At 40.6% G+C, this 25,405-nt stretch overlaps 1 protein-coding gene across 7 annotated transcripts in view; it reads left to right on the top strand.

The window, feature by feature from the left end:
- ANKRD28 (ankyrin repeat domain 28) overlaps positions 1-25,405 on the top strand; it is a 135,623-nt gene that overhangs the window by 68,119 nt on the left and 42,099 nt on the right. For 4 of the 7 annotated variants that reach the window (XM_060180846.1, XM_060180848.1, XM_060180849.1 and 1 more), the window contains 4 exons: positions 8,052-8,252; positions 12,706-12,793; positions 16,405-16,547; positions 23,066-23,278. In XM_060180846.1, coding sequence (XP_060036829.1) covers positions 8,052-8,252; positions 12,706-12,793; positions 16,405-16,547; positions 23,066-23,278 — 645 coding nt within the window. Of the gene's footprint in view, positions 1-1,994; positions 2,066-2,178; positions 2,202-8,051; positions 8,253-12,705; positions 12,794-16,404; positions 16,548-23,065; positions 23,279-25,405 lie in introns of those variants that run through there. The other 3 variants (XM_060180844.1, XM_007529791.3, XM_016191134.2) reach the window with 2 other exon arrangements.

Below are 25,405 nucleotides of genomic sequence, written 5' to 3'. Positions count from 1 at the left end.
TGAATGACAAAACTATCCCGTCATCTTTCCTAGACACTTCCTTGCTTTTCCCTATACTTGAAGGCAGTTCTTGAAACCATCTGTTCTCAAACACATTTCTGTAGTCAGTGTTTATCTAACGGTACACAGTATACGGCAGAGATGCCCTTTTACCCCAGCAGCCCCTCTCCACCACTCAGTGGCCCAGGTTCATTTTACCCAGCTTCCAGAACACTAGCAACCACTATTGTTCATGTGCTCACTGTTCTCCAGGAATTCTTTCTTTTTTTCTTTTTCCTACAGCGGGGCCTCATGCATGCATGACTCACTGCTTTAAAGCCAACATTTTTATACTTTTATTTCAGAAAGACGGCAGAGGTTGGGGGTGGGGGAAGACAACACAACGTCAGAGCTTAGTCTGGCGCCTTGGCACTCCCAGATGGTTGTGGGGGCTCAGACTCAGACCACACTCATGGCAAGGTACATACCCTGCTCAGCTCAGCTACCTCCAGGCCCCGCCAGTGTTTCCTAGGCATGTAAAACAGCATAAATACAAATGTTGACCTGTTCCTTTTCCTATATTAAGGAACGTTGTTCATACATTTCTCACTGCTTTATTTTCGGATTTTTATCAGCATATAGAAAGTCATTTTTTGTTCTGTATATACGAAACTTAAGTTCATAACTTGGAATCACTGTAGTTGATTATTTCCTGGAGTCTCACAATCAAAATAATTGTGTAAACAGGAAGTCTGAACTGTAGTCTTCATGATTATAACATTGGGTTATTTCTTTTTTTAATCTTTTATTTTAATATCTATTTATTATTGGATAGAGACAGAAATTGAGAGGGGAGAGGGGAGAGACACCTGCAGCCCTTCATGACTCATGCGGCTTTCCCCTAGCAGGTGGGGACCAAGGGCTTGACCCTGGGTCCATGCTCACTGTGGTAGGTGTGCTTAACCAGGTGCGCCACTGCTTGGCCCCCATTGGGTTATTTCTTGCACCTGTATTTCGTCATCTAGAAAGTAAGGGTGCTTAACTACATGTCAGTAACACCCTTTTCCTGGAGCTGTTTCTCTGTTTACTAAAGTAATCTATACTGTGTTGCTTCTGTTTGATTGGAACTTGGGAACCAGGTCGGTGGGTTTTATGTTGGTGTTCACTTTTCCCCTCAACACTTACTGTTTTATTAAGTGTATTTTCACTGCATACAGTATCATTTTTGCCCTTTATCCAGTATTATTATCCAAATATTTAACTTCATAATAATTATTGATTTAGTACTTTAGGAAAAAACCTATATAGTTGATCTGGTCTTTTAAAATGTTTTTATTGTTACTGATAGAGACAGAGAGAAATTGAGAGGGAAGGAGACAGAGAGACACCTGGAGCCCTGCCTGCTGCACCACTCGTGAAGCTTTCCCCTTGCAGGTGGAGACCAGGGGCTCGAACCTGAGTCCTTGAGCACTGTAACGTGTGCTCAGTCAGGTGCGCCACCGCCTGGCCCCTGTTGATGTGGCTTGATTGTACATTTTAAAATTTTAGTTGTAACAACAGACATGAGTTGGTTTATTTCTTCTCTTTTTGTTTTTTTAATCATCGCTGGAAAATCATGTTAATATCATTGCTTTGTAGCTTTATACATTTAATAGTGAAGAGACATAATGGGGACTTTTATTGTTTATGTATCTTTGTGTCTGAGTTTTTCTAAAATACATTAATTTTGGTATTTGAGACATTAAAGTGAGGCCTGATTTTACTTTGTATATGCTCTGTATAAAGGTGACTTTTCTAGTATGTGTAATGTTTCTTTTATTTTTAACTGAATCGCTGAAACTATTGGATAATTGCATCAATTTAAAGGATAATTTTGTTTTAATGATTTAGTAACAAAAAATACACTCCTTTTAAAATGTTATTTACTCAATTTGGACCATATATAACTATTTTAGGAGATTTATTGAAAATACTTTATGCAAAATATTTCAATTTAATTTTTCTTCTTGTTGCAGGAGCTAGAGTCAATGCCAAAGACAGCAAATGGTTGACACCTTTACACAGAGCAGCTGCATCTTGTAGTGAGGTATGAGATCTCTGAGTGTCTCTCTCTCTCTATGTATATATATTTACATGTCTGTATATGTTGTGTACAGAAGCATTAATGGGTGTGCTTATGCGTCCACAGTACACTACACAGAGCAGCTGCATCTTGTAGTGAGGTATGAGATCTCTGAGTCTCTCTCTCTGTGTGTGTGTGTATATTTACGTGTCTGTATACGTTGTGTACAGAAGCATTAATGGGTGTGCTTATGCGTCCACAGTACACTACAGTGCTTTCAGAAAAAGGAAAAGCAACAGAGGACCTAAACTGATGATTAAACTTTAGAATAAATACTGCAGACCAAGTCACTTGTTCCCATTTCTCCTTTGTGGACTAAGTAGGACCTCCTGGAGAATCTGAATCTGCAGAGAATATGCTCGCATGAGAAGATTTCTAGGTGCCAGGTGACGGCTCACTTGGTTAAAAGAACATGTTACAATGAGCAGTGACCAGGGGCTGGGGCAGTGATTTGCCTGGTTAAGTGCACATAGCACTAGGCACAAAGAACCGTGTAAAGGATCCAGGTTCGAGTCCCTGCTCCCCACCTGCGTGGGAGTGGGGGGAATACTTGAGAGGTGGAGAAACAGGTCTGCAGGTGTCTTGTCTTTCTTCCTACCTCTCCCACCCTCTCAGTTTCTCTCTGTCCTATCAAAGAAAAGAAAATGAAAAATGAATGTACTGTAACTATTAACCCCTCAGTTAAAAAAATTTTAGGGAGTCGGGCTGTAGTGCAGCGGGCTAAGCGCAGGCGGCGCAAAGCACAAGGACTGGCATAAGGATCCCGGTTCAAACCCCGGCTCCCCACCTGCAGGGGAGTCGCTTCACAGGCAGTGAAGCAGGTCTGCAGGTGTCTGTCTTTCTCTCCTCCTCTCTGTCTTCCCCTCCTCTCTCCATTTCTCTCTGTCCTATCCAACAACGACAACAGCAATAATAACTACAACAATAAAACAACAAGGGCAACAAAAGGGAATAAATAAATAAATTTAAAAAAATTTTTTTTTTAATTTTAATAAAATAAGCAATGGAAATGACCCCAAGGTTCAAGCCCTAGGTCCCACCTGTGGGAGAAAGCTTTACAAGCTCTGAAGCGACCTTGCTCTCTCCCTGTCTTCCCTCCCTCTGCTTTTCTCTGTCCTAGCAAATAAATATTTACTTTTTAAAAAAGGAAAATTTCTTTTAGGTTTTAAAATCCTTAGAGCTTTTGTGTACTAATTCACAGTAATCCAATAGACATTTATATAGTATATATAATTAATTGATAATATATGTGATTAATATAGATTATCTGTTCATATTGAATAAGTTACTGATTAATCGTTGCAAAGGTTCTGATGATTATAGTCAAGAAACTAAGCAGCCTGTAATGATGAATGGAAATACCTAAATACTGAATTCAGTTGCATTTCATCAATTCTAAATATATGACTTTGAAATTAGGTTTCTTCTGAGGAGTAACAGTTCCTCATTCATAGCCCTTTATGTTGTTTGCTTTAGGATAATTGGTGTTGGGGGCTGGGCTATGGTGCACCAGGTTACTCGCACATATAAAAGATAATTGATTTTTGTCCAGAGAATGTTTGTGTTTATATTTTTCCTCTCTTCTGGTTTCTAGTCTTCATGGCATCCCTAACTGTTAGTTTGAGGGTTTTGTATAATTGATGTTTTAGCAGAAGTCACTCAGATGTTGAGTAGCCCAGAGGGCACAAAAACCTGTACCCGCCTCCTTTTTCTATTTGTCACTTCCTTTCTAAAATGCTTGTTAGAAAATGTTTTTCAAAAATGTATGCTGTAGGAAGGCTATTTATCTACCTCCCAACGGTTGATGTGGATTGGAACTTTTTAGTAATTTAAGATGTAATGGTATGTGAGTCTGTAAGTGCTAGCCTGGAGTTTCTTCAGTTATTCAGACTGTCAGAACTGGGAGGTGTAGCTGCTGTGACTCTATGTCTTAGGATCAGATACTTCTCAATAAGGAAGCTGTTGCTTCATGAGAGTGTTTCTTAAAGATACTCTCCTTCTAGTCTTCATTGTTTGAAGAACCTGTTGTGTTGAGCGGAAAGTCAGGATGCATTTTTGCACAGAAAACATAGAAAGATACACCATAACTTTCCCAACAACCCAGTAGAACCATAGCTGGACAAGTGAAAAAAGTAACTGGAAACCTCACCATGTGACAGACTGTTTGCCGGAGCCTCCTACTTGGGAGTAGGAGGAGAGAAACAGTGAGCACTTGAAGGCACTCAGCTCAGTTCAGATCCCAGTCCCTGATCCCAGTCCCTGATGTGGGACATCTACTAAGACGTGAGACTTGGGCTTGGAGAAACTAACTTCCCATGTTACTTGCAACTTACAGTTGTGTGATCTTGCGAGTGGGGGATATCATCAAAATTTAGAAATATTAATCAAAATTCTTAGAAACTTAGTTATATTTATCCATTTTGGTATGACTCTTAGGTTATGGTTATTAAAGATAGTGAGGGAAGGGGGCCTGTGAGTTAAGTAATCGGAATACTTTATGAATTCAGACTAAAGAGTGTGGGCTTCATGCAGAGATTAGACGGCCGATTTTTTAAAAATATGAATGTGGCTTGGATTTCAGGGCATACAGCACATTAAAAAACAGTGATCCTGCACGACCTGTGTTTGATCCCACCCCCACCACATTAAAGGAAGCTGCAGTGCTGTGGTCTCTTTTGCTCTCTGTCCCTGTCTTTAAAAAAAGAAAAGAAAAAACAATACTGGTAAATTTCTTAGGTTCATTCATAGTCTAAAAATTACTTGGCATTAATTAGTATTACTAGTTTTTTCAAGATTGCTCTAACTTGCCTCCTGGCCCTTTAGTTTTAATCATTTTATAGTGCATCCACTAACCCGCCCACTAGCTTCCTCACAGCTCATCCTTCTTAAGGTAAGAACTATTGATCGTGCACTGAGCAGAGTGCATCTGTTAGCATGCATGAGGACCCGGACTCCAGTCCTCAGTTCCCACTCAGTGGGAAGCTTCATGGACAGTGGAGCAGTGCTGCAGGTGTGTGTTTCTCTCTCCCTCACTTATTTCTCTCTGTATCAGAAAAGAATAAATGGGGGGAGGGGCAGAGGAGGTGGCCACAGAGATAAACCTGATAGCAAAACATGTGAAAGAAAGTTTTGGTAATGTTTGTTCTCCATAAGGGGGAGGGGGGTCGGGGAGAGAGAGAGGAAGTGAGTATTCCTCAGTGGATACACTCCGGCTTGGTTTTTTTTTGTTTGTAATTGGCGTATATTTAGAACAAAATGCATAAATGTTGAGCACAAAGTCTTAAATTCTGGCAGATGTCTATATTCTTTTTTTTTTATTATTTTTTATTTAAGAAAGGATTAGTGAACAAAAGCATAAGGTAGGAGGGGTACAACTCCACACAATTCCCAACACCCAATCCCCATAACCCATCCCCTCCCATGGTAGCTTTCCCATTCTCTATCCCTCTGGGAGCATGGACCCAGGGTCGTTGAGGGTTGCAGAAGGTAGAAGGTCTGGCTTCTGTAATTGCTTCCCCGCTGAACATGGGCGTTGACTGGTCGGTCCATACCCCCAGTCTGCCTCTCTCTTTCCCTAGTTGGGTGTGACTCTGGGGAAGCTGAGCTCCAGGACACATTGGTGGGGTCTTCAATCCAGGGAAGCCTAGCCAGCATCCTGGTGGCATCTGGAACCTGGTGATTGAAAAGAGAGTTAACATATGAAGCCAAACAATTTGTTGAGCAATTATGGATCCCAAGCTTAGAATAGTGGAGAGGAAGTGTTAGGGAGGTACTCACTGCGAACTCTAGTGTACTTCTGCTTTCAGGTATATATTCTGCAGTAGTTTATGGATATGTGTGCACATAAGCTCTCTCTCACAGAAACTGGTGTATATCTAGGTTATGGGACTTTGTTAGAAAGTGAACTACCTGAGATGAAATTAGAGTGTACTATTAAAGGAAAGGTCTCACCCGAGTAATAAAGCTGAAGGGTTGTCATTCCACACGTGAAGTCTCTGGATACATTCTGAGGTGAAGCATGTTGAGGTAGCAATCGTTGCTTTGGTTAGGTTGTGATCGGCAGATGCAATGTTATTTGGTTTGGATTGGGAGATGCATATGGGAAAGTGGGCCCTATCCAAGGGTTCCAGGACTGGGGGAAGTAGGGGCTCTATAGTGAAGATGTGAGGTTCCTGCTGTCTTAGGGTTCAAAAAGACAATCAATAGTTAATATTATCATCACATTATTTGTTAATTGGGTTAACTTTGAAAAGTCCCTTTGTTATGGTTTGCTGGACAGTACCCAGTATCTTGTATATAGCTGTGCTATTGGAAGCTTCTAATCTACTTGGTCTAGGCTTTTGAGAGAGTCCGCATATCAAATACGTAGCCTATATATTAAAAAGATTCAGTTTGTCTTTTGAGAAACTTTGAGACATACAATTGATTTCCCCCTCTCATATTAATTAGCTCCTGATTTATATGTCTACATTTTGCTAGGAGTGTACATAAACACCATTCCCACCACCAAAGGACTGTGACCCATCCCTCCCGCCCACTCCCACCCCCCACTGGCCCAGGAAGCTACATGCCTACCCCTATATTCTTACAACCTTTTCCCAATGAAGAGCATAGATTCCTATCACTATGGCAAGTTCCCTTAGTGCCTTTTCAGTTCTCTCTGTTCACATAAGCCCCTGCCCCCCCTCCTGCAGGGGGAAAGCTTCACGAGTGGTGAAGCAGGGCTACAGGTGTCTCTCTGTCTCTCTCCCTATCTGCCCCTCCCCTCTCCATTTCTTTCTGCCTCTATCCAGTAATCATTTTTTAAAAGATTAAAAAAATAAACTTAGGGAGTCGGGCAGTAGAGCAGCAGGTTAAATAAGCGCAGGTGGCACAAGGCGCAAGGACTGGCGTAAGGATCCTGGTTCGAGCCCCCGGCTCCCCACCTGCAGGGGAGTCGCTTCACAGGCGGTGAAGCAGATCTGCAGGTGTCTGTCTTTCTCTCCCCCCTCTGTCTTCCCCGCCTCTCTCCATTTCTCTGTGTCCTATGCAACAACAACAATAATAACTACAACAATAAAAAAGAAGGGCAACAAAAAGGGAATAAATAAAAAATATTAAAATAAATAAACTTAAAATATATATATGTATATATATTTAAGGTAATCTCATCCCAAGGTTCAGTCCGAGCCCGAGTGATGGTCTGGCGCACACACTGGCATGCGCACCCTCCCTCCCCCCACCCCATTCGTATTAAACATTTAGAATTGATTCAGTGGAATGCTACATTTAGACTCTTGTGCCCGGCCTTTCTTGACCAGCTCACATTTTCTTTGTCTGCCCATGTTTTGTGTGATAGTAGCCAGTGGACACACAGCAGTTGCTTCGCCTTTTCCCTGTTGATGAGCATCTTTGTTTGTGTTTTGCCTCTTGTGAATTCAATTATTATGAACATTCTTGGCTGGGAGTTTTTCGTTTTCCTCTTGGGTGTGAGTAGCCAGAGTGGAGTTTGGGGTCGTAGAATCAGCCTTCATACATCATTCATTAGCCGGCTGACTTTTGTAACGGCGTGAAAGATTACTGGACGTTCCTCCAACCTTTTACCAGACTTTTGACATACTTGTTCTGTTTCCTATATTTCAGAAAGTTCTGATGACTTTTTACTTGAAAGTCTTAAAAATTTATGTGTAGCTGACATTTCGTTTAGTCTTGCTGTGTTGCATACTTTCAGTTAATTGTTCACTGTCACATTTCTCATGGACATTAGAATTAATTTTTTTTTGTTGTTCCTTATTGCTTACATGGCTCTGAGGATTGTTTTTAGTTCAGAATATTTTATTTTCTTGTATAAATCCTTACATGGTACATCCTGCCAGAACTGCTTCATTTGCATAAAGTAATTCTCTTCATGGATATATAATTTCTAAACTTGTAAACGGTCATTCGTAACTTTTGCTTTTATCTGTTTTAGGAAGCAGTACAGGTACTTTTGAAACATTCTGCAGATGTTAATGCACGAGACAAGAATTGGCAAACTCCTTTACACATCGCTGCTGCTAATAAGGCCGTAAAGTGTGCTGAAGCTTTGGTACCTCTTTTGAGTAATGTCAACGTGTCTGATCGAGCAGGGAGGACAGCATTACATCATGCAGCTTTCAGTGGACATGGCGAGGTAGGTGGTATTCAGACAGTGATTCTGTCTCCTTCCATCGTTTCTGTACCTCTCAAGTCCTAGTTTTCATCAGTTCATAGTAAAAGCAAACAAAAATATCTATCCTGCTAATTTGTGTCTAATTTTGACTCTGTTCTACTTTCTCAGACTTAATTTCCATGATACAGACTTCTTAACTTTGTAAATTTATTTAGCAGATATTTACAAGAATTTTATAATCAGCCTAGAGAGACAAAGGAGAACACTGCCAACTTGAACAGTATATTCTGTCATTATGGACAAAATAATCTAGCAAGGTAGAGTGATTTCATTTCCTCTAGAAAGGTGGTAGAAATGTATGGGGGGCTAGAATGCATTTTCTTACAGTTGGTTATTAACAGTTGGTAGAGTTACTTGGTGACTGACTAATAAGAAAATTTCTGTTTTTCATGTTCCTTAAGCAACACGTATGTCAGGTGTTACCATAACAAAGAGTGGAGGTTATGTGTGCAGGGAGGACTGGGGAAAGAAAGCAACACCTGGACTAGAAGCTAGCCTTTGAGCCCAGCTTGTTCAGTCTCAGATTTTTTGTTTGTTTGTTTTGTTTTGTTTATTGGGGGGATTGATGGCTTACAGTCGACAGCAAACACAGTAGTTGGAACATTGTAACATTTCTCAGTTCTCTGCGCAACATTCCAACCCCTACCCAGGTCCTTCACCATGCTCCAGGACCCAAACTTCCGCAGCCCCCAGATGCCAGGTCCTCCACTTTGGTGCAGTACACCAAGTCCAGTCCAACTTCTGCTTTGTGTCTCCCCTTCTGTTCTTATTTCTCCACTTCATCCATGAGTGAGATCATCCCATATTCACCCTTCTCTTTCTGGCTCATCTCACTTCATGTGATTCCTTCAAGCTCCGTTCAAGATGAGGTGATAAGTGTGTTGGGTTCCTTAGGATGATAATCCCAGGGATGGAATTGCTGGTCATAGGCTAGGTCCACGTCTAGCCTTCTGAGAGTTCTCCACTGGGGTTGGACCCTTTGACATTCCCACCAGCAGTGCAGGAAGGTTCCTTTGTCCCCACAACCTCTCCAGCATTTGCTGCTGCTACCTTATCTGATGTCTGACATTCTCACAGGGGTGAAGTGGTATCTCATTGATGTCTTTATTTGTATTTCTCTGAAAGTCAGTGACTTGGAACGTTTGTTCATACATTTGTTGGCCTTTTGGATCTGTTCTTTTGTGAATATTCTATTCATATCTTCTCCCTACTTTTGGATAGGGTCATTCCTCTTTTGTTGCTGAGTTTGATTATTAGCCTTTGGTATGATGTATAGCCTGTTAAGATCTCCAGTTCTGTGAGGGGTCTCTTAGTTTGGGTATTGGTTTCTTTTGCTGTGCAGAAGCCATTTAATTTGATGTAGTCCCATTGGTTTATATTTGTTTTAGTCTTTCTTACAATTGGATTTGTATCATTCAAGATGTCTTTAAAATTTAAATGTAAAAGAGTTCGGCCAGTATTTCCCTTTTAAGTATTTGCTAGTTTTCAGTCTAACATCCCAGTCCTTGATTGATTTGCAGTTTACTTTTGTGCCAGTGAAATAGAGGTTCAGTTTCATTCTTCTGCATGTTCCAACCAAATTTTCCCAAAGCCATTTGTTGAAGAGACTCTTTACCCTTTTAATAATCTTGTCAAAGATTAACTGAGCATAGTTGTGGGCTTATTTCTGGGCTCTCTGTTCTATTCAACTGGTCAGTGTGTCTATTATTGTTCCAGTACCGGGCAGTTTTGATTACAGTGACCCTGTAACACAGTTTAAGATCTGGGAGTGTGATGTCTCCAGTTCTGTTCATTTTTCTCTAGATTGTTTTGGCGATTCTTTGTATTTTCTGGTTCCAGGTAAACATTCGTAGCTTTTGTTCTAGTCTCCTAAAATATTGGGTAGGACCTTAATGGGGATTGCATTAAATTTGCATATGGCTCTAGGTAGAACATTCATTTTGGTGGTCTTATTCTTCCAAACGATGAACATGTAATTCCTTTCTGCTTCTTTATGTCTTTCTGTTTCCTTGTATAGTGACTCATAGTTTTCAGTATACAAGTCTTTCATTTCTTCTGTTAGGTTTATTCCTAGGTATTTTATTGTTTTTGTTGCTATAGTAAGTGGGGTTGATTTCTGGATTTCTTCTTCTGACTTAGTGTTTACATAAAGGAATGCTACAGACTTTTAATGTTAATTTTGTAGCCTTACAGCTTACTATATTGCCTGACAATTTCCAAAGGTTTCCTGTTGAATTCTTTAGGTTTTTCTATGTATACTATCATATCATCTGCAAATAGGGAGAGTTTGACTTCTTCTCTTCCAATCTGTATCCCTTTGATTCCTTGCTCTTGCCTGATTGCTTTGGCAAGATCTTCCAACACTATGTTGAAGAGTAATTAATGGTGATAGTGGACAGCCCTGTCTAGTACCTGATCTGAGGGGAAATGCTTCCAGTTTTTCACCATTGAGTGTGATGTTGGCTGTAGGTTTGCTGTATGTGGACTCCACTAGTTTAAGGAATTTTCCATCTATTCCCATTTTTTGTGTTTTGATCATGAAGCGATGCTGGATTTTGTCAAAGGCTTTCTCGGTGTCAGTTGATAGAATCATATGGTTTTTGGTTTTTTATTGATGTGGTTGATGCATTGTGTACTGATTTACATACATCAAACAAGCTTGATGAGATAAACCTCCCCTTGGTCATCATGAACCATCTTTTTAATATACTGCTGTATCTGGTTGGTTAGAATTTTGTTCAGTATTTTAGCATCTCTGTTCATCCAAGATATTGGTCTATAGTTTTCTTTTTGTTTTTGTATCCCTGTCTGCTTTTGGTATCAGGGTGATGTTGGCTTCATAGAAGGTAGAAGGGAGTATTTCTGTGTATTCAGTATTTTGGAAGAGCTTTAAAAGAGACTATCTTGAAGTTTTTATAGAATTCAGTTGTAAAACCATCTGGTCTTGGACATTTTATATATATATATAAAATGGAAATATTGACAAGCGCATAGAATAAGAAGAGTGCAGCTCCACACAGTTCCCACCACCAGAACTCCATATTCTTTCTCCTCCCTTGAAAGCTTTCCTATTCTTTATCCCTCTGGGAGCATGGAGTCAGGGTCACTATGGGGTGCAGAAGGTGGAAGGTCTGGCTTCTGTAATGGCTTCTCCCCTGGACCTGGGCGTTGGCAGGTCGATCCATACTCCCAGCCTGTTTCTCTCTCTTTCTGTAGTGGGGTTGGGCTCTTGAGAGGTGGGGCTCCAGGACATACTGGTGGGGTCTTCTGCCCAGGGAAGTCAGGTTGGCTTCATGGTAGCATCTAGAACCTGATGGAGCAGCTCCACTCAGTATCTGGTATCTGCATTGTCTTTTTTCCAGCCCATTGCCAGCCTGTATGTGACTTGTGGTTCTCTTCCTTGGTTCCACTTTGACCTCTCTCCTGTACACTTCCTCCACCACTGGCCTGGAAATCTTGCCCTCACTTGGAATTCCCAGGTTTTAAGCAGCTGCTCTGCAGAAAGTCAGGAGTTGTCTTACAGTCTTGGCTCTGCCCTGGCCTTGGACTTTTATTGTTGGGCAGGTTCTTGATAACAGTTTCAATTCCTTTGACTGTGATTGACCTTCTTTTTTCTCTACTTCCTCTTTGTTCAACTTTAGAAGATTGTATGTGTCTGGGAACTTGTCCCTTTCTTCCAGGTTCTCCAGTTTGGTAGCAAATAGTTGTGCATAGAACTTGCACGATACTTTGGATTTCTGTGCTGTCTGTTGTGATACCTCCTCAGTCCTTATTTCTTGTCGCAAAAACAGAAACTTTGAGGTAAATTGCAAGCTTTAAGATACCATAGCAGACAGTTAGTTTTTGCAGTGTTGTTTTCACTGTTCTTTGCTTTAGCATCATAAGGAATCTTTGCTTTGATCTCAAGACAAATTCCTTTTTGAAATATGACATGCCCTTTCCAGTAGAGAACTGTTGTAAATATTATAGTTTTGCATAGTAGAAATAGTATTCTTGACACATTAGACTTTGAAGTCTTGTCATACAGTGAATACTTCATTTGCATTTGAATTAAACTTAAGCATTTCTGGAATGCAAATGAATTTTAGTAACACTCTAAGCCATTAAAGTAATTATACCTATTGTTAATTATTCTACATTGAAACTTTCCAGATCTGTACTTAGTTTCTAGGACATGAAGTGACAGCTTTAGAATATAGTGGTTAAATAAAACTCAACCCCTTTTTTATATTTTGTCGTGTTTTAAATTAAATCATGTCAGTGACTACTGAATAATTAAACTAACTCCTTCCTTTCTACAAATGCAGATATTGTGTACCAGAGACAGAGAGGTTGAAATAAGTAGTCATCACAAATGTTCAAGGATACTTTCTACTTCTGGATTTTGATGGAACTGTGTTTACTTTTATTCCAGATGGTTAAGCTCCTCTTATCTAGAGGTGCCAACATTAATGCTTTTGACAAGAAAGATAGGCGTGCTATCCATTGGGCTGCATATATGGGTATGTACTTCTAGGACTTATTTGACACTATGTATTTGCGACAAGTTGCAATATTAATACTGCATTGGGTATAGCATCTGTCCATTCAGGCAGTGAGAAAAGTGATTACCATGTCTGACTTTGATACTTTTTAAAAATTTGTTTTATTTATTCCCTTTTGTTGCCCTTGTTGTTGTATTGTTGTAGTTGTTGTAGGATAGGACAGAGAGAAATGGGGAAGACAGGGGGAAGGAAAGATAGACACCTGCAGACTTGCTTCACTGCTTGTGAAGCGACTCCCCTGCAGGTGGGGAGCCAGGGGCTCTAACCGGGATCCTTACACCAGTCCATGCACTTTGCGCCACCTGCGCTTAACCCAGTACGCTACCACCCGGCTCCCCTGACTTTGATACTTAAGTGGAGTTAACCTAGTAATAGGGGAGGTTTGCCAGAACAGGTGTGCATTTGAAATTAATTCTGTTTACCTTCAAAGGAAAAAGATCCTAAACACAAACCTCAAATACTTGAGAATTAGTGTTTAATGAAAGCCCATGCTCATACTAAATATTTTTATGCAAATAGTAAAGTAGAGTAATAGAAGATGCAGTAATTATTATTTTCAGGGCAAGAAGTAGGTTAAATGGACATCATATTTGGGGTTTCTTTAAATATATTTTATTTATTGGATAAAGACAAAGAAATTGAAAGGGAAGGGGATATAGGGATGAAGAGAGAAAGATACCTGCAGCAGTGTTTCATTGCTAGTGAAGCCTCCCCTGCAGATAGTGACCACAGGCTTGAACCTGAGTCCTTTCACACTGTGACATGTGCACTCAACCAGGTATGCCACAGCCCAGCCCCCTCATGTTTGATTTCTACGACAGTAATTTCACGTAAGTGTGGCTTGGCTTATGGGCTTTGTTGTATAACATCATATATTGTTCTTGAAAGATCTTAGTATCTGCGAAATTACACTCAAACACATCAGCAGTGTAACTGGGGAAATAGTGTTTGAGTCAACCACCTAATACCTATGTACAGATCAGTCTGTCTTAGGGTTAATGCAAACACAGAAATTTGTAAGACAGAATAGAAATGCTGGCTTATGAGTGCTAAAAGCTTGCAGATGAAAGAGAGTGCTATCTGCCATGCACTGTGGAAGTCCTACAGTACTGGGGTCTTTCTTTGGGGGGAAGCCAGAGATGTTGGCATTGGTTTTTCAATTTTCTAAAAATAGAGCTGAAAGAATTCCTCCCTCCGCATCCAAGAAAGGGGCTTGGGATGCTTTCTTTTCTTTCCAGTGATAATAATTCTATTTCTGCAATTGTGTCTCTTCTAGCTGAGGGAAAATCACATCTGAGCTCTCATGTTCTGTGTAATGTTGGTGTTACTACTGATTATAAAGACATCTAGCTAGATGCCCTTCTTATAAGTATAACTTGCTCATTCCCATAACTTCCTACTCTTAAAAATAACACGTGTCCGAAAAAATATATACTTTTCATATGGTAAAAATAGCATAAGTAATAAAAATACAGCCTGAATTGCAAGTTCAGCCTTTAGTGATGGATTTAATAGCCTAACCAGGTGTACCTGTTTGGAAAGGCGAAGTTAAGACTTGTGTCCCTAGTAGTGTTATTGGCAGTTTAATTGAAGGCAAAAAGCCTCCAGAAGCAAGTCTTCTATACGACCTGAAAGTCCCCCTCTGCACAGCCTGTAGATCCATATTTAAAATCTTGGGGGCGTTTTGGATATTCTTGTAGGGCTTATTAAGAAAAGTTCAAGAGCAATTCTGTTGAATTTAAGTTTACTTGTTGGGCAGGGTTGTACAGCATAATGGTTATGCAAAGAGACTGATGCCTGAGGCTTCAAAGTCCCAGGTTCAGTCCCCTGCACCACCATAAGCCAGAGCTGAGCAGTGCTCTGGTAAAATAAATAAATAAATAAAAGCTTACCTGTCGTGTTAGAAAGTCGATAACATTAAGCAAAGTGCCACAAGCCTTTTACCTCAAAAGAATCATACTTAACAGCTGTTTCTATGTAATTGAAGGCCAGGGGATTTTGTGTTCCTCTTCTAACTGTGCTTCTCGACTAGCTGGATCCATGTAACCTGGAGTCTCAGATGGCTATTTTCCTTAATCCACTAAGTGTCACTTTCCAGCTCAGTTGTAGATTTAAAAAAGATACTTTCTGTCTCTGTGACCTCTCTGCACATTTAATTTTTAAGCAAAAATATTTCAAGATTTCGTAATTCTCTCCATTCCCTTTCTCTTTAGTATAAGCAAGGGGAAAAAAAAGTTAGTATTGATAATATAATTTCTAAAACTGTCCAGCTATTCTTGGCATTTAGGACTAACACAGTAAAAGTAAGGAGCTGTTAACTGCTCACTCATCTAACAAACAAGCCTGAAGTCACTGTGAGCTCTTGGTTCTGTCAGTATTAGCGCTAAGGGGCATTAGGACATGCGCGGTAAATGTCTTCAAAGGCCCCTCTTTTCCCTAGCCCGCATGTCCCATGGTTAAGGCTCACTTGTCTTTTCCCTAGCCTGCATGTCCCATGGTTAAGGTTCACTTGTCCTTATTTTACGTAATCCTGTCATGCCATTATAAATAAATAAATAAACAAACAAATAAACAAGCAGTGAAACCCAGAGTTGTTTCTTTGAAAATGTGAACAAAACTGAGAAACATTTGGCCAGACTTATGAAAAAAAGGGAGGGAGGGGGGAGAAGACACAAATCATACTGTAATTGAAAGAGAGAAATCACAGTAGGCACTGTAGAAATCCAAAATACAGTAGGAGGCTTCTATGAACCGCTATCAGGATGCCCCCGAACTTGAGAAAACCTGAAAGTGGTAAGTTCTTGTCTACACACTCCCAAGACGAAACCAGTAGGAACTGGAAAATATGAACAGAACCATTACAGCCAAAGAAATTGAGAGTCATCAAACACTCCCCAGCAATAAAAGTTCCGGTCTGGACAGGCTCACAAATGAGCTCTGAAACCCTTGAGGAATAGCTACTACCTATACTTTCCAGATTATACTGAAAGATGAAAGACACAGGAATATTCCATACCACATTCTGTGAAGCCAATATCACTCTAATACCAAATGTAGAGACACAAGAAAAAAAGAAAACTTCTTTCTTGGAGAGAGGAAGAGGGTTCTAGAAAGGCCTGCAGCACTCACTGCCTGTGGGAGCCTGGGATTGCACCTGGATCCTTGTCCATGGCAGTGTGTGCTCTACCAGGTGCACACCACCAGCTCACCGGCTCCTCATGAAACCTTTTATTACTATTATTATTATTATTTCTAAAAAGGAGAGAAATGAGACCAATCACTCACATACTGCTAAGGACATTTCACAAGGGCAAAGTATAAACTGTGTCTTGACAGTGAACTCAAACAAAAGGACATAGGTCAAAGGGAGATTGTAGAGCACCTGGGTGCCTTGGGGGAGTCAGTCAGTCAGCTAAATGTTATTTTCAGTTACACCTCTGCCAATAAGTAACAACATCCTGATTTTTTTACCTTCTCTCTTAGTTATGTCATTATTTCTGATGCTATTTTTGATGACTTGTGTACTGTTTTGTTAATTTGCATTTTTCTCTTCATAAACAAAACTTTAGGTCACATAGAAGTAGTGAAATTACTTGTGGCAAATGGAGCTGAAGTAATATGCAAAGATAAGAAGTCATATACGCCTCTTCATGCAGCAGCCTCTAGTGGGATGATCAATGTAGTCAAATACCTTCTAGATCTTGGAGTTGATGTAGGTATATAGATTGAGCATCATTAAAAGGAGGATTTTGTTTTATTTCAGGGACAATTTATTTTACGTTAAAATGTTTTTGTTTGATAATTACTTTATCATCATATGATAATGAAGTACCTTTTATAATCCCGTGAAACTGATATATTACCAAAATATAAATAGTCTGTGGCAGAGCAAAAGCTCACTCAGCAGAAAAGCTCACACAGTAGCTCACTGCTTTGCCATGTGTGCAGCCCAGGTTTAAGCCTGACTCCCAGGACTTGTTGGAGGATGCTTCAGGGTTATGGTATGCCTGTCTGTCTGTCTGTCTCTCTCTCTCTCTCTCTCTCTGTCTTTCTTAAGTACTATGTTAAGTACAGTTTTGTAGAGTATAGATGGAAGGGTTTTTTGTTTTCATTTGAATTGTTTTCTATGTACTTTTTAGATTTCTTGTTAGTGATTAAGCAGTGGTTACAAGATTGTAAGATACTAGGGTATAATTCTATGTCACTCCCACGACCAAAGTTCTGTTCCCCATCCCACCCCTTCAGTCATAACCACCATAGTTCTCCCAGGGTCACACATACAGGTTGTCCTGAACTTGACAAAGAAACTTGTGTTTCAGTTTTCTGTATTTCGCATAAATAAAGTCATTCAGTGGTTGTCTGTCACTTCCTAATTTGGCTAAGCATAATCAATGCCAGCTTTATTCGTTTTGTCCCAAAAGACACAGTGATAGTCTTTTTTTTCCCCCCAGGTAAATTAAACTTTATTGGACACAAAAACATGTTAGAAAAGAGAGAGAGAGAAGGGGGCCTGACCCACTTAAGTGATTTTTTTTAACTGCTAAAATACTCCATTGAGTGTCTGTGCCATGATTTCTTTCTTTATTTTTGTAACTATAAGACTTAAATGAATGACTTTTATTCCATTGTTAAAGGCTCTTCCTCCCACCCTTACGGTTAAGTATTCCTCCTAGGGTTGTTTGTTTTCAGATGTTTTACATTTTTAATCAGGAAAATGAAGTGGCTCATACCGAAGAAGCATGTGGGGCAAATATGAGTGACCTCATGGGGAAGCTGTTGCCCCCCCCTTTTCTTTTTTGTCTAAGGCCCAGAAAAAAAGATTTTATCACTTCAGTAGACCTGAGAGTTGTTTCAGTAGAGTAGTGTACTGCCTTAAAAGATATCATTACCTTGTTTTTGACCACTGTTTGCATTTTGGTAAAGTTTAGAAATTTATGTTGAAAAGATAGTCTGGTGTTAGGAAAAAAGTTTAGAAGTTTATTTCATGGTGCACGTGCCCTCACTTATTTTTAATACAGGCAATATTTGGGGAATCATTCTGTGAGAGAAAGTATTTTCCTATTTGTATTTTTTTAATTTTTAATTGATGATTTAATAACAGTTTATAAGGTTACAGGGGTCTAGTTCCAAACCACAAACACCACTACAGTTCTGTGACATCCCCTCCACCCCTCACTAGTAACCACTGTAGTTTTCTCAAAGTCTTAGAAACAATTTGGCTATTTTTTTTTCAACGAATCATGTGTTTTAGTTCTTTCTATTGCACATATGAGTGAAGCAGTGTAGTAGTTGTCTTTCAGAGAAAGGCAGGTCATATAAACTTAACAGGAAGCATTCTTGAACACAAAGAACCAAAGGGTAAGACTCCTCGACTTTACCTCTACACCAGCTCACACTGTCTTTTTTATTAGTGATTTAATACACACTGACAAAATTACGGGATAAGAGGGGTATAATTCCATTCAGTTCTCACCACCAGGGTTTTGTATCCCATCCCTTCCATTGGAAGGTTCAATATTCTATATCCTTCTGGGAGTATGGACCAAAGATTTTTATGGGGTACAGAAGGTGGGAGGTCTGGCTTCTGAAAAAAACCTCTTCAAAAAATAAAGTGGCCAGACTTAAAGTAGATGCCTTAAGCTGCAAATTTAATCTCCTAATGCTCTTTGGACTCAGAGAATTAATTCCATGTCTCCTCGCTTTTGGTGATGGTATCTAGGTAATTGACTAAAGTTACTTGGCTTTTTTATTTCCTCTTTTTTTTTCATTACGAGGGATCTCAGTAGAAAATTGTTAGAGGAATGTCTCCTGACAAAACCACCCTAATTTCCAATCTACTGTATGTGTAGGGAGTTCCTTAGAACCATCTTCAGATATGATAATTCCTATAGGTGGAGTTATAGATGAAAAGCTATTATACTCAGTTATATTGTATTACACAGAAAAAAATACAAATTAAGGGGATGGGGCCAGGCAGTAGCATACCAGGTTAAGCGCACAGAGTGCAAAATACAAAGATCCTAGTTCAAGCCCCTGGTTCCCGCCTGCAGGGGAGTCACTTCGCAAGTGGTGAAGCAGGTCTGCAGGTGTCTGTCTTTCTCTCCCCCTCCCCATCTTTCTTAATTCTCTCTGTCCTATCCACAATAACAGCAGCAGCAACAATAATGGGAAAAAAGATGGCTGTCAGGAGCAGTGGATTTGTAGTGCAGGCACTGAGCCCCGGTGATAACCCTGAAGGCAAAAAAAAAAAAAAAAAATCAGCAAAATAAAGAAATTCAAGACAGAATGCAAGAGTTTTATAAACTAAAGTTCTGTGGCCCTTTCCCCATTAAACTAAATAGAATTCCTTATTCTCACAGCTTTGGTTTGTGACAAGATGCACATAGTAGCACTAATCAAAAATCCTACATGGCTTCATTTTTTGAGTTTTATTAGGGCTCAATTACATTGATTGATAACAAGGTTGATTTTAGTCTCCAGGTGCATTGATCTTCAGTGGCCTAACCCTCCACTATAAATTACATGGTTAGTTTATCTGGAATGGTCAGCCTCTAGCTAAAACAATCAGCTATGATCAGTCCTACTCTAACATCCAGTGTCAGCAATTCCCAACTTAAGACATGTTTGCTGTAGATTACATCTCTTTGGGCAAATGCCAAATATTTATATTGCACCAAAGCCCTATAAGTTTTATTCACCCATGAACTAGAGGGATTGCTAACTGGTCAAACACATGCCCTGCACACAGCCGGCACCTTATAGAAATGTCTCAGCTGTCTCCTTGGGTAGAACTAGAAGACATCATGTTAAATGATAAAGCCAAAATGAGAAGCACAAATACCAAATGATCTCACTTACAAGCAAGACATTAAGTTATTATAAACAAATTATTGCTAAAAATAGGGACAGGGAGGAAGAGCACAAAGTGAAACATGGACTGGGCATGGTGTATTACATCAAAGCAAAGGACTCAGGAGGGAGGGCAGGGTAGGCTGGAAGAGAAGTGTGGGGTCCAGGTGCATAATGAAATTGCACTTGTATGTCAGTGACTGCACTGTAAAAGCAACCCCCCCAAAAAAAAAAAATGAAAGAAAGAAATGTCTCAGCACTAGAGGAAACTATCTTTTTTTTTTTTTTTTTCCAGTTGGGGGATTAATGTTTTACACTCCACAGTAAATACAATAGGTTGTACATGCATAACATTTCCCAGTTTTCCACATAACAATACAACCCCCACTGGGTCCTCTGCCTCTGGTTCCAGGACCTGAATCTTCCCAACCCATCCCAGAATCTTTTACTTTAGTGGAATACACCAACTCCATTCCAAGTTCTGCTTAGTGTTTTCTGAACTTGTTTTTCAACTTCCGCCTGTGATTGAGATATTCATCCTTCTCTTTCTGACTTATTTTTACATAACATGATTTCTTCAAGCTCCATCCAAGATGGGCTGAAAACAGTGAAATCACCATTTTTAATAGCTGAGTAGTATTATTTGTTCTGAAGTATATTATTTATTTTGAAGTCATCCCACATGTCTCTGTCATTTTCAGTATCTCTTAATCTCTTTTTGAGATCTCTTCTTTCTTAGTTTTCTCTAATTTGTCCTGAATCTTGCTGATTCTGTTTTCTGCCTCATTTATTCTATCCTCTTGCCCCTCTGTTTTCTTCTGTAGCTAAACTATTTTGTTACCCTGTTCTGATACTGCATTAGCTTGTTCAGCTAGTTGTGCTCTTAGCTCAGCTATTTCAGCTTTCAGCCCTCTAATAACCTTGAGATAGTGTTTTCTTTCAGAGTCCCATTTGTTGCTTTCCCATTTCTGATATTATTTACACCAGCTTTTCTCACCAGCTTTCCTCACTCCTCACCAGCTAATGCCTCAGTTAGGGTTTGGATGTTGTCCTCATTTTTACGTACTTCTGCCTTTGGGGGGGCTTGTAGCTGGGATTTTGTCCTGCTTCATATCTCCAATGTTTCTTCTTGGTTTAACCATTGTATATAGTGTGTTATGATTGACTTGTGTCTAAGGTACTTAGAGTTCACAGTTGTGGAAATTAACTGTTTTGATGTTATCTCAATCCCTGAGTTGAAGCAGGGCGGCTGTTAAACCCTCTTTTGTTCTTCTTCCTCCCTGTAGGCTATAGGAGTCTGAGGGCTTTCTACCTATAAGCAGGCTTTTTAGATTAATCATTCACTCTTGCCCAAGAGATAAATCAGGGTGGGGGAGAGATAGCACAGTGGTTATACAAAGAGACTCCCACACCCTGAGGATCCAAAGCCCTGAGCTCAATTCAGCTGCTCTGCCAACAACCAGAGCCAAGCTGCAGGCAGCACTGAGTACCAAACAAACTCCATTTATATTCTGTGGGTTCTGTGGCAGTTATTTACTGTGTCTCCCAATTCATCAGGAGAACAGTGTGGAATGGCTCCCACTGTACAGCCATGCCTCTAGTCCACCAGGGAGTAGATGTCCTGAGTTTCCTGGCCAGTTCTTGCCCTCCCCCCCCCACCCCAGTGTCAGCACGGGGCCTCCCAGCTGCTGCGGCAGCCTCCGAGGGGCAGTAGCAATGGAGTCTCACAGTTGTATTTGGTGAGCCTTAGGGGAGTCCTCTCCTCCCATCAGCAGTCTTTTTGTTGGTAAAACAGACTGGAGGTGGCGCCATAACCAGTAAACTGCCCAACTGTTAACCAGCCGCTTGGGGGTAGATATGGGCTTTAGCCCCAGGAGTCTCCTTAGGCTCCTTGCTGTCCACAAGCCACACGTGTTTTCACTCACAGGGCTACTTGGTGGGCTCCCAAAGTAGGTCTAGTCCTGTCTTGTGGTCCCAGGTGATCTCCTTTGATGTTTCTAGTTGACTGGGGAGCAGAGAGGAGTGGAAATGCAGCTGCTGCTACTCTGTAGCCCTGCCTCTGGAGGTAGAAGAAGCTATCTTTATATAAACGTAGAGAGTTCTGCCTAGGAGCAAAGTGATTGCAGGTTTACAAGCCCCCGGATAGGATAGGTGCCCAAGTTCAAGCCCTCAGTCCCAACTGGCCTGGGAAAAAGCATGATGACTCATGAAGCATTGTTACAACAAGCATCTTTTTCTTCCTCCTGTATCTCTTCCTTCCTTCTCAACTTCTCTCTGCCTCTATCCAAGGAAGAAAGGAACAAACTCACTTGGAAAAGAAAAGATAATTGAGTTGTGTGATTTGTTTCCCATTATTTAGTATAATCTTTTTTCTTGGCCACCAGGATCATTTATGATTGGAGCTCTGCACCTGCACAGTTCCCATCCCTTCCCCTGAAGGAGAGGAGAGAAACAGAGGGAGAAATAGGCCGATCACTGCTGCGCTCCTTGTGCCGCTCTCCCAGAGCTACATGCTGAACCCCAGCTCATTGTGGTGTTCACTCTGCTAGGCACATGCTTCTTAGCACACTCATTTTAGCAGAATGACAACACTGGAGACTTGCAAAGATCAGTAATTAAATAGGAAAACATGCCACTTGTTAATTCAAAACCAGCTTAGCCTTTTGTTACTACAAAATGAAAAATTGTTTTTTTGGCCACCAGGGTTATCACTGGGGCTTGGTTCTTGCATTACAAATCCACCACTCCTGGAGGTTTTTTATTTTTATAATGAAATAGAGGGATAAGAGAAAAGATGGCTGCAGCACTACCCCACCACTCGTGGAGCGCCCCCTGCAGGTGCCGACCAGAATTCCAAAGCAGGGTTCTCTGAGGATGACTTGTGGTGGTCTTTCTTTTACCCATTGCACCACGGCCTCTCCCCCCTCACCCCGCCCAAGGAATTTTTTAAATGCATTGTTTTGTTTTTAATTTTTGTGTTTATTAATAGACTCTTGTTTTTTACTTTTTATTTATTTATATTGGCTAGAGACAGAAATTGAGAGGACAGGAGGAGATAGAGAGGGAAAGAAACAGACACATGCAGCCCTGTTTCACCACTTGTGAAGCTTTCCTCCTACAAGAGGGAACAGGGTCTTGAACCTAGGTCCTTGCACACTGTAATGTGTATGCTTAACCAAGTGCACCACTGCCTGGTTCCCTAAATGTGTTGTTTTATTTTACCAAGAGCATTTTTATTGGAATCATTCACAGAAGTTTAGAATTATAAGCCTTATCTGTAGACATTGTTTTTAGATATAATTTCATCGAGACCACAACATCACTTAAATAGCTTACAATAAGAAGAATTGCTTTAACTTTGACTTTTTTTTCCTCTAATAGATGAATGAACCAAATGCCTACGGGAATACACCTCTTCATGTAGCCTGCTATAATGGACAAGATGTTGTAGTGAGTGAACTTATAGACTGTGGTGCTAATGTAAATCAAAAGAATGAAAAGGGATTTACTCCTTTGCACTTTGCTGCTGCGTCAACACACGGAGCATTGTGTTTAGAGCTTCTAGTCGGCCGTGAGGCTGATGTCAATATGAAGGTAAGAAATAAAGCCAGGGAGTCGGGCGGTAGCACAGCGGGTTAAGCGCACGTGGCACAAAGCACAAGGACCGGCATAAGGATCCTGGTTCGAGCCCCCGGCTCCCCACCTGCAGGGGAGTCGCTTCACAGGCAGTGAAGCAGGTCTGCAGGTGTCTTATCTTTCTCTCCCCCTCTCTGTCTTCCCCTCCTCTCTCCATTTCTCTGTCCTGTCAAACAATGACGATGTCAATAACAACAATAGTAACTACAACAATAAAAAAGGACAACAAAAGGGAAAAAAACAAATACTAAAATTTTTTTAAAGATTTATTAAAAAGGAAAGAAAATACAGGAGCCTTGCACGAGGGGGTATATATCACATTCAGATAAAGTGTGTGTACAGAGTAGTGGTGCCAGGGTACCATGTGCTTGGTAGAGTGCACGTGTTCCCGTATGAGCACCCTGGCTCGCCCACAGTGCTGCCTGTGTCTCTCCTGCCCCGCCTCCCGCCCATTCCTCAAAGAAAAAGGAAGAAAGGTGGCTGCCACAAGTGGTGGAGTCATCGTTGTAGGCCCTGAGCTCTGGTGTTTCCCCTGGGGGGGCAGGAGGGTGTACAGAATAGTGACAACTCTTGGGAGGAGGGTAAAGCAAAGAACATGAGGAAACTTTCTGGAGTGACGCTGTGCTTCATTTTAACAGCATTGTGCTGTGTACATAAGCCATTGTTAAAACGCAGGAAGTGGCACGTTTAAGATTTGGGGACTTTATTGCTTATGAGTTTTGCCCTTCGGTAGTAAAAACTGAGCATGAGCATGAGTTCTCGGTGTGCTTACTCAAGTGTTTATAGTTTGGAATCGATCACACTAGAAAAATTAAAAGATCTTATGTGGTACAAATAAAGGGATATTTTACTTTTTAGTTTTTTGGAGTAAGAATTTGAGTTTTATGAAAATTCTCGAACCAAAATACTTAGTGTCTAATTCTGTGGAAAAGCACATGAAGTTCTCCGGACCAGGAAGCCGCACTCTCTCTCCATGTGTGAGTCCTGGGCTCAAGCCTTCAGCGCTTACCTGCAGGAAGAAGGGAGCTTCATGAGTAGGTCCTCAGGCATCTGTCCTCCTGTCTCTTGCTCCCTCTGTCTTTCTCTCCTTTGCCTTTATTGAAAAAGAGAAAGGGAAAAATCGGCATCGGGAACGATGTTGCTGTGCAGGGGCTGAGCCCCAGAAATAGCCTTGGTGGCAGAACAAAATAGAGGCAGGCTGGGAGTATGGATCGACCAGTCAATGCCCATGTTCAGCGGGGAAGCAATTCCAGAAGCCAGACCTTCCACCTTCTGCATCCCACAATGACCCTGGGTCCATGCTCCCGGAGGGCTAGAGAATGGGAAAGCTGTCAGGATATGGAGATCGGGTGGTGGGAATTGTGTGGAGTTGTACCCCTCCTATCCTACAGTTTTGTTAATGTCTCCTTTCTTAAATAAAAATCAAAAAAAAAGAAAAGAATATATCCTTAATATTTTGAACACTGCTGCTTTATAATGTGCAGTCATCTTTCATTTTCGAAGATGTTTTTCACTGATTGTTTCTATACTAATTCTTGAGTACTTGCCCAAGCTTACCTTCTGAAAAGAGAACTAGAAACAGTATAAGATTCAGCTCTTTCTGTAGATTTAACTACTCAGTCTTTCAGAGTGTTAAAGGAGTCTTTTCCCCTCTAACTTTAGAAAAGCTTTTAATGATGCTGCACCCCTTTCTGACAGCTGTAGCAACAACAGGCCCATCTATAATTAGGTCTAGCTCTAAACTGCCCTCTCCCTGCAAAGGAGCAAAATGTTTGTACACTTCACCCAAAGAAGGGCAGGGCAGAGTCTATCATAAAGAAGCCTGTGTGTTAGAATGTCTTTTCAAGAACACCTAAATCATGTACAAAAAAAAAAAAAATTACTGAAAAGGTATTGATAGCAAGTTAAAACTGCATATTTTACTTTGAAAAATTCCTGTTTGGATAATTGGGACCCAGAAAAATATCTAAACTCTTGTGAGAAGGCATTTGTAACTAGTTTCCTCAAAGTTCTAATACTAATTTCTCACGTGAATATAAGCTATTAAAAAATAGATTTTGGAGTTATTTTAACATTTTCAAAAGA

Source organism: Erinaceus europaeus, chromosome 21 (assembly GCF_950295315.1).
Source record: "Erinaceus europaeus chromosome 21, mEriEur2.1, whole genome shotgun sequence".
Taxonomy (NCBI): domain Eukaryota; kingdom Metazoa; phylum Chordata; class Mammalia; order Eulipotyphla; family Erinaceidae; genus Erinaceus; species Erinaceus europaeus.
The sequence above is the reverse complement of the archived record's forward strand: the minus strand, read 5'-3'. Positions and strand labels throughout refer to the sequence as shown.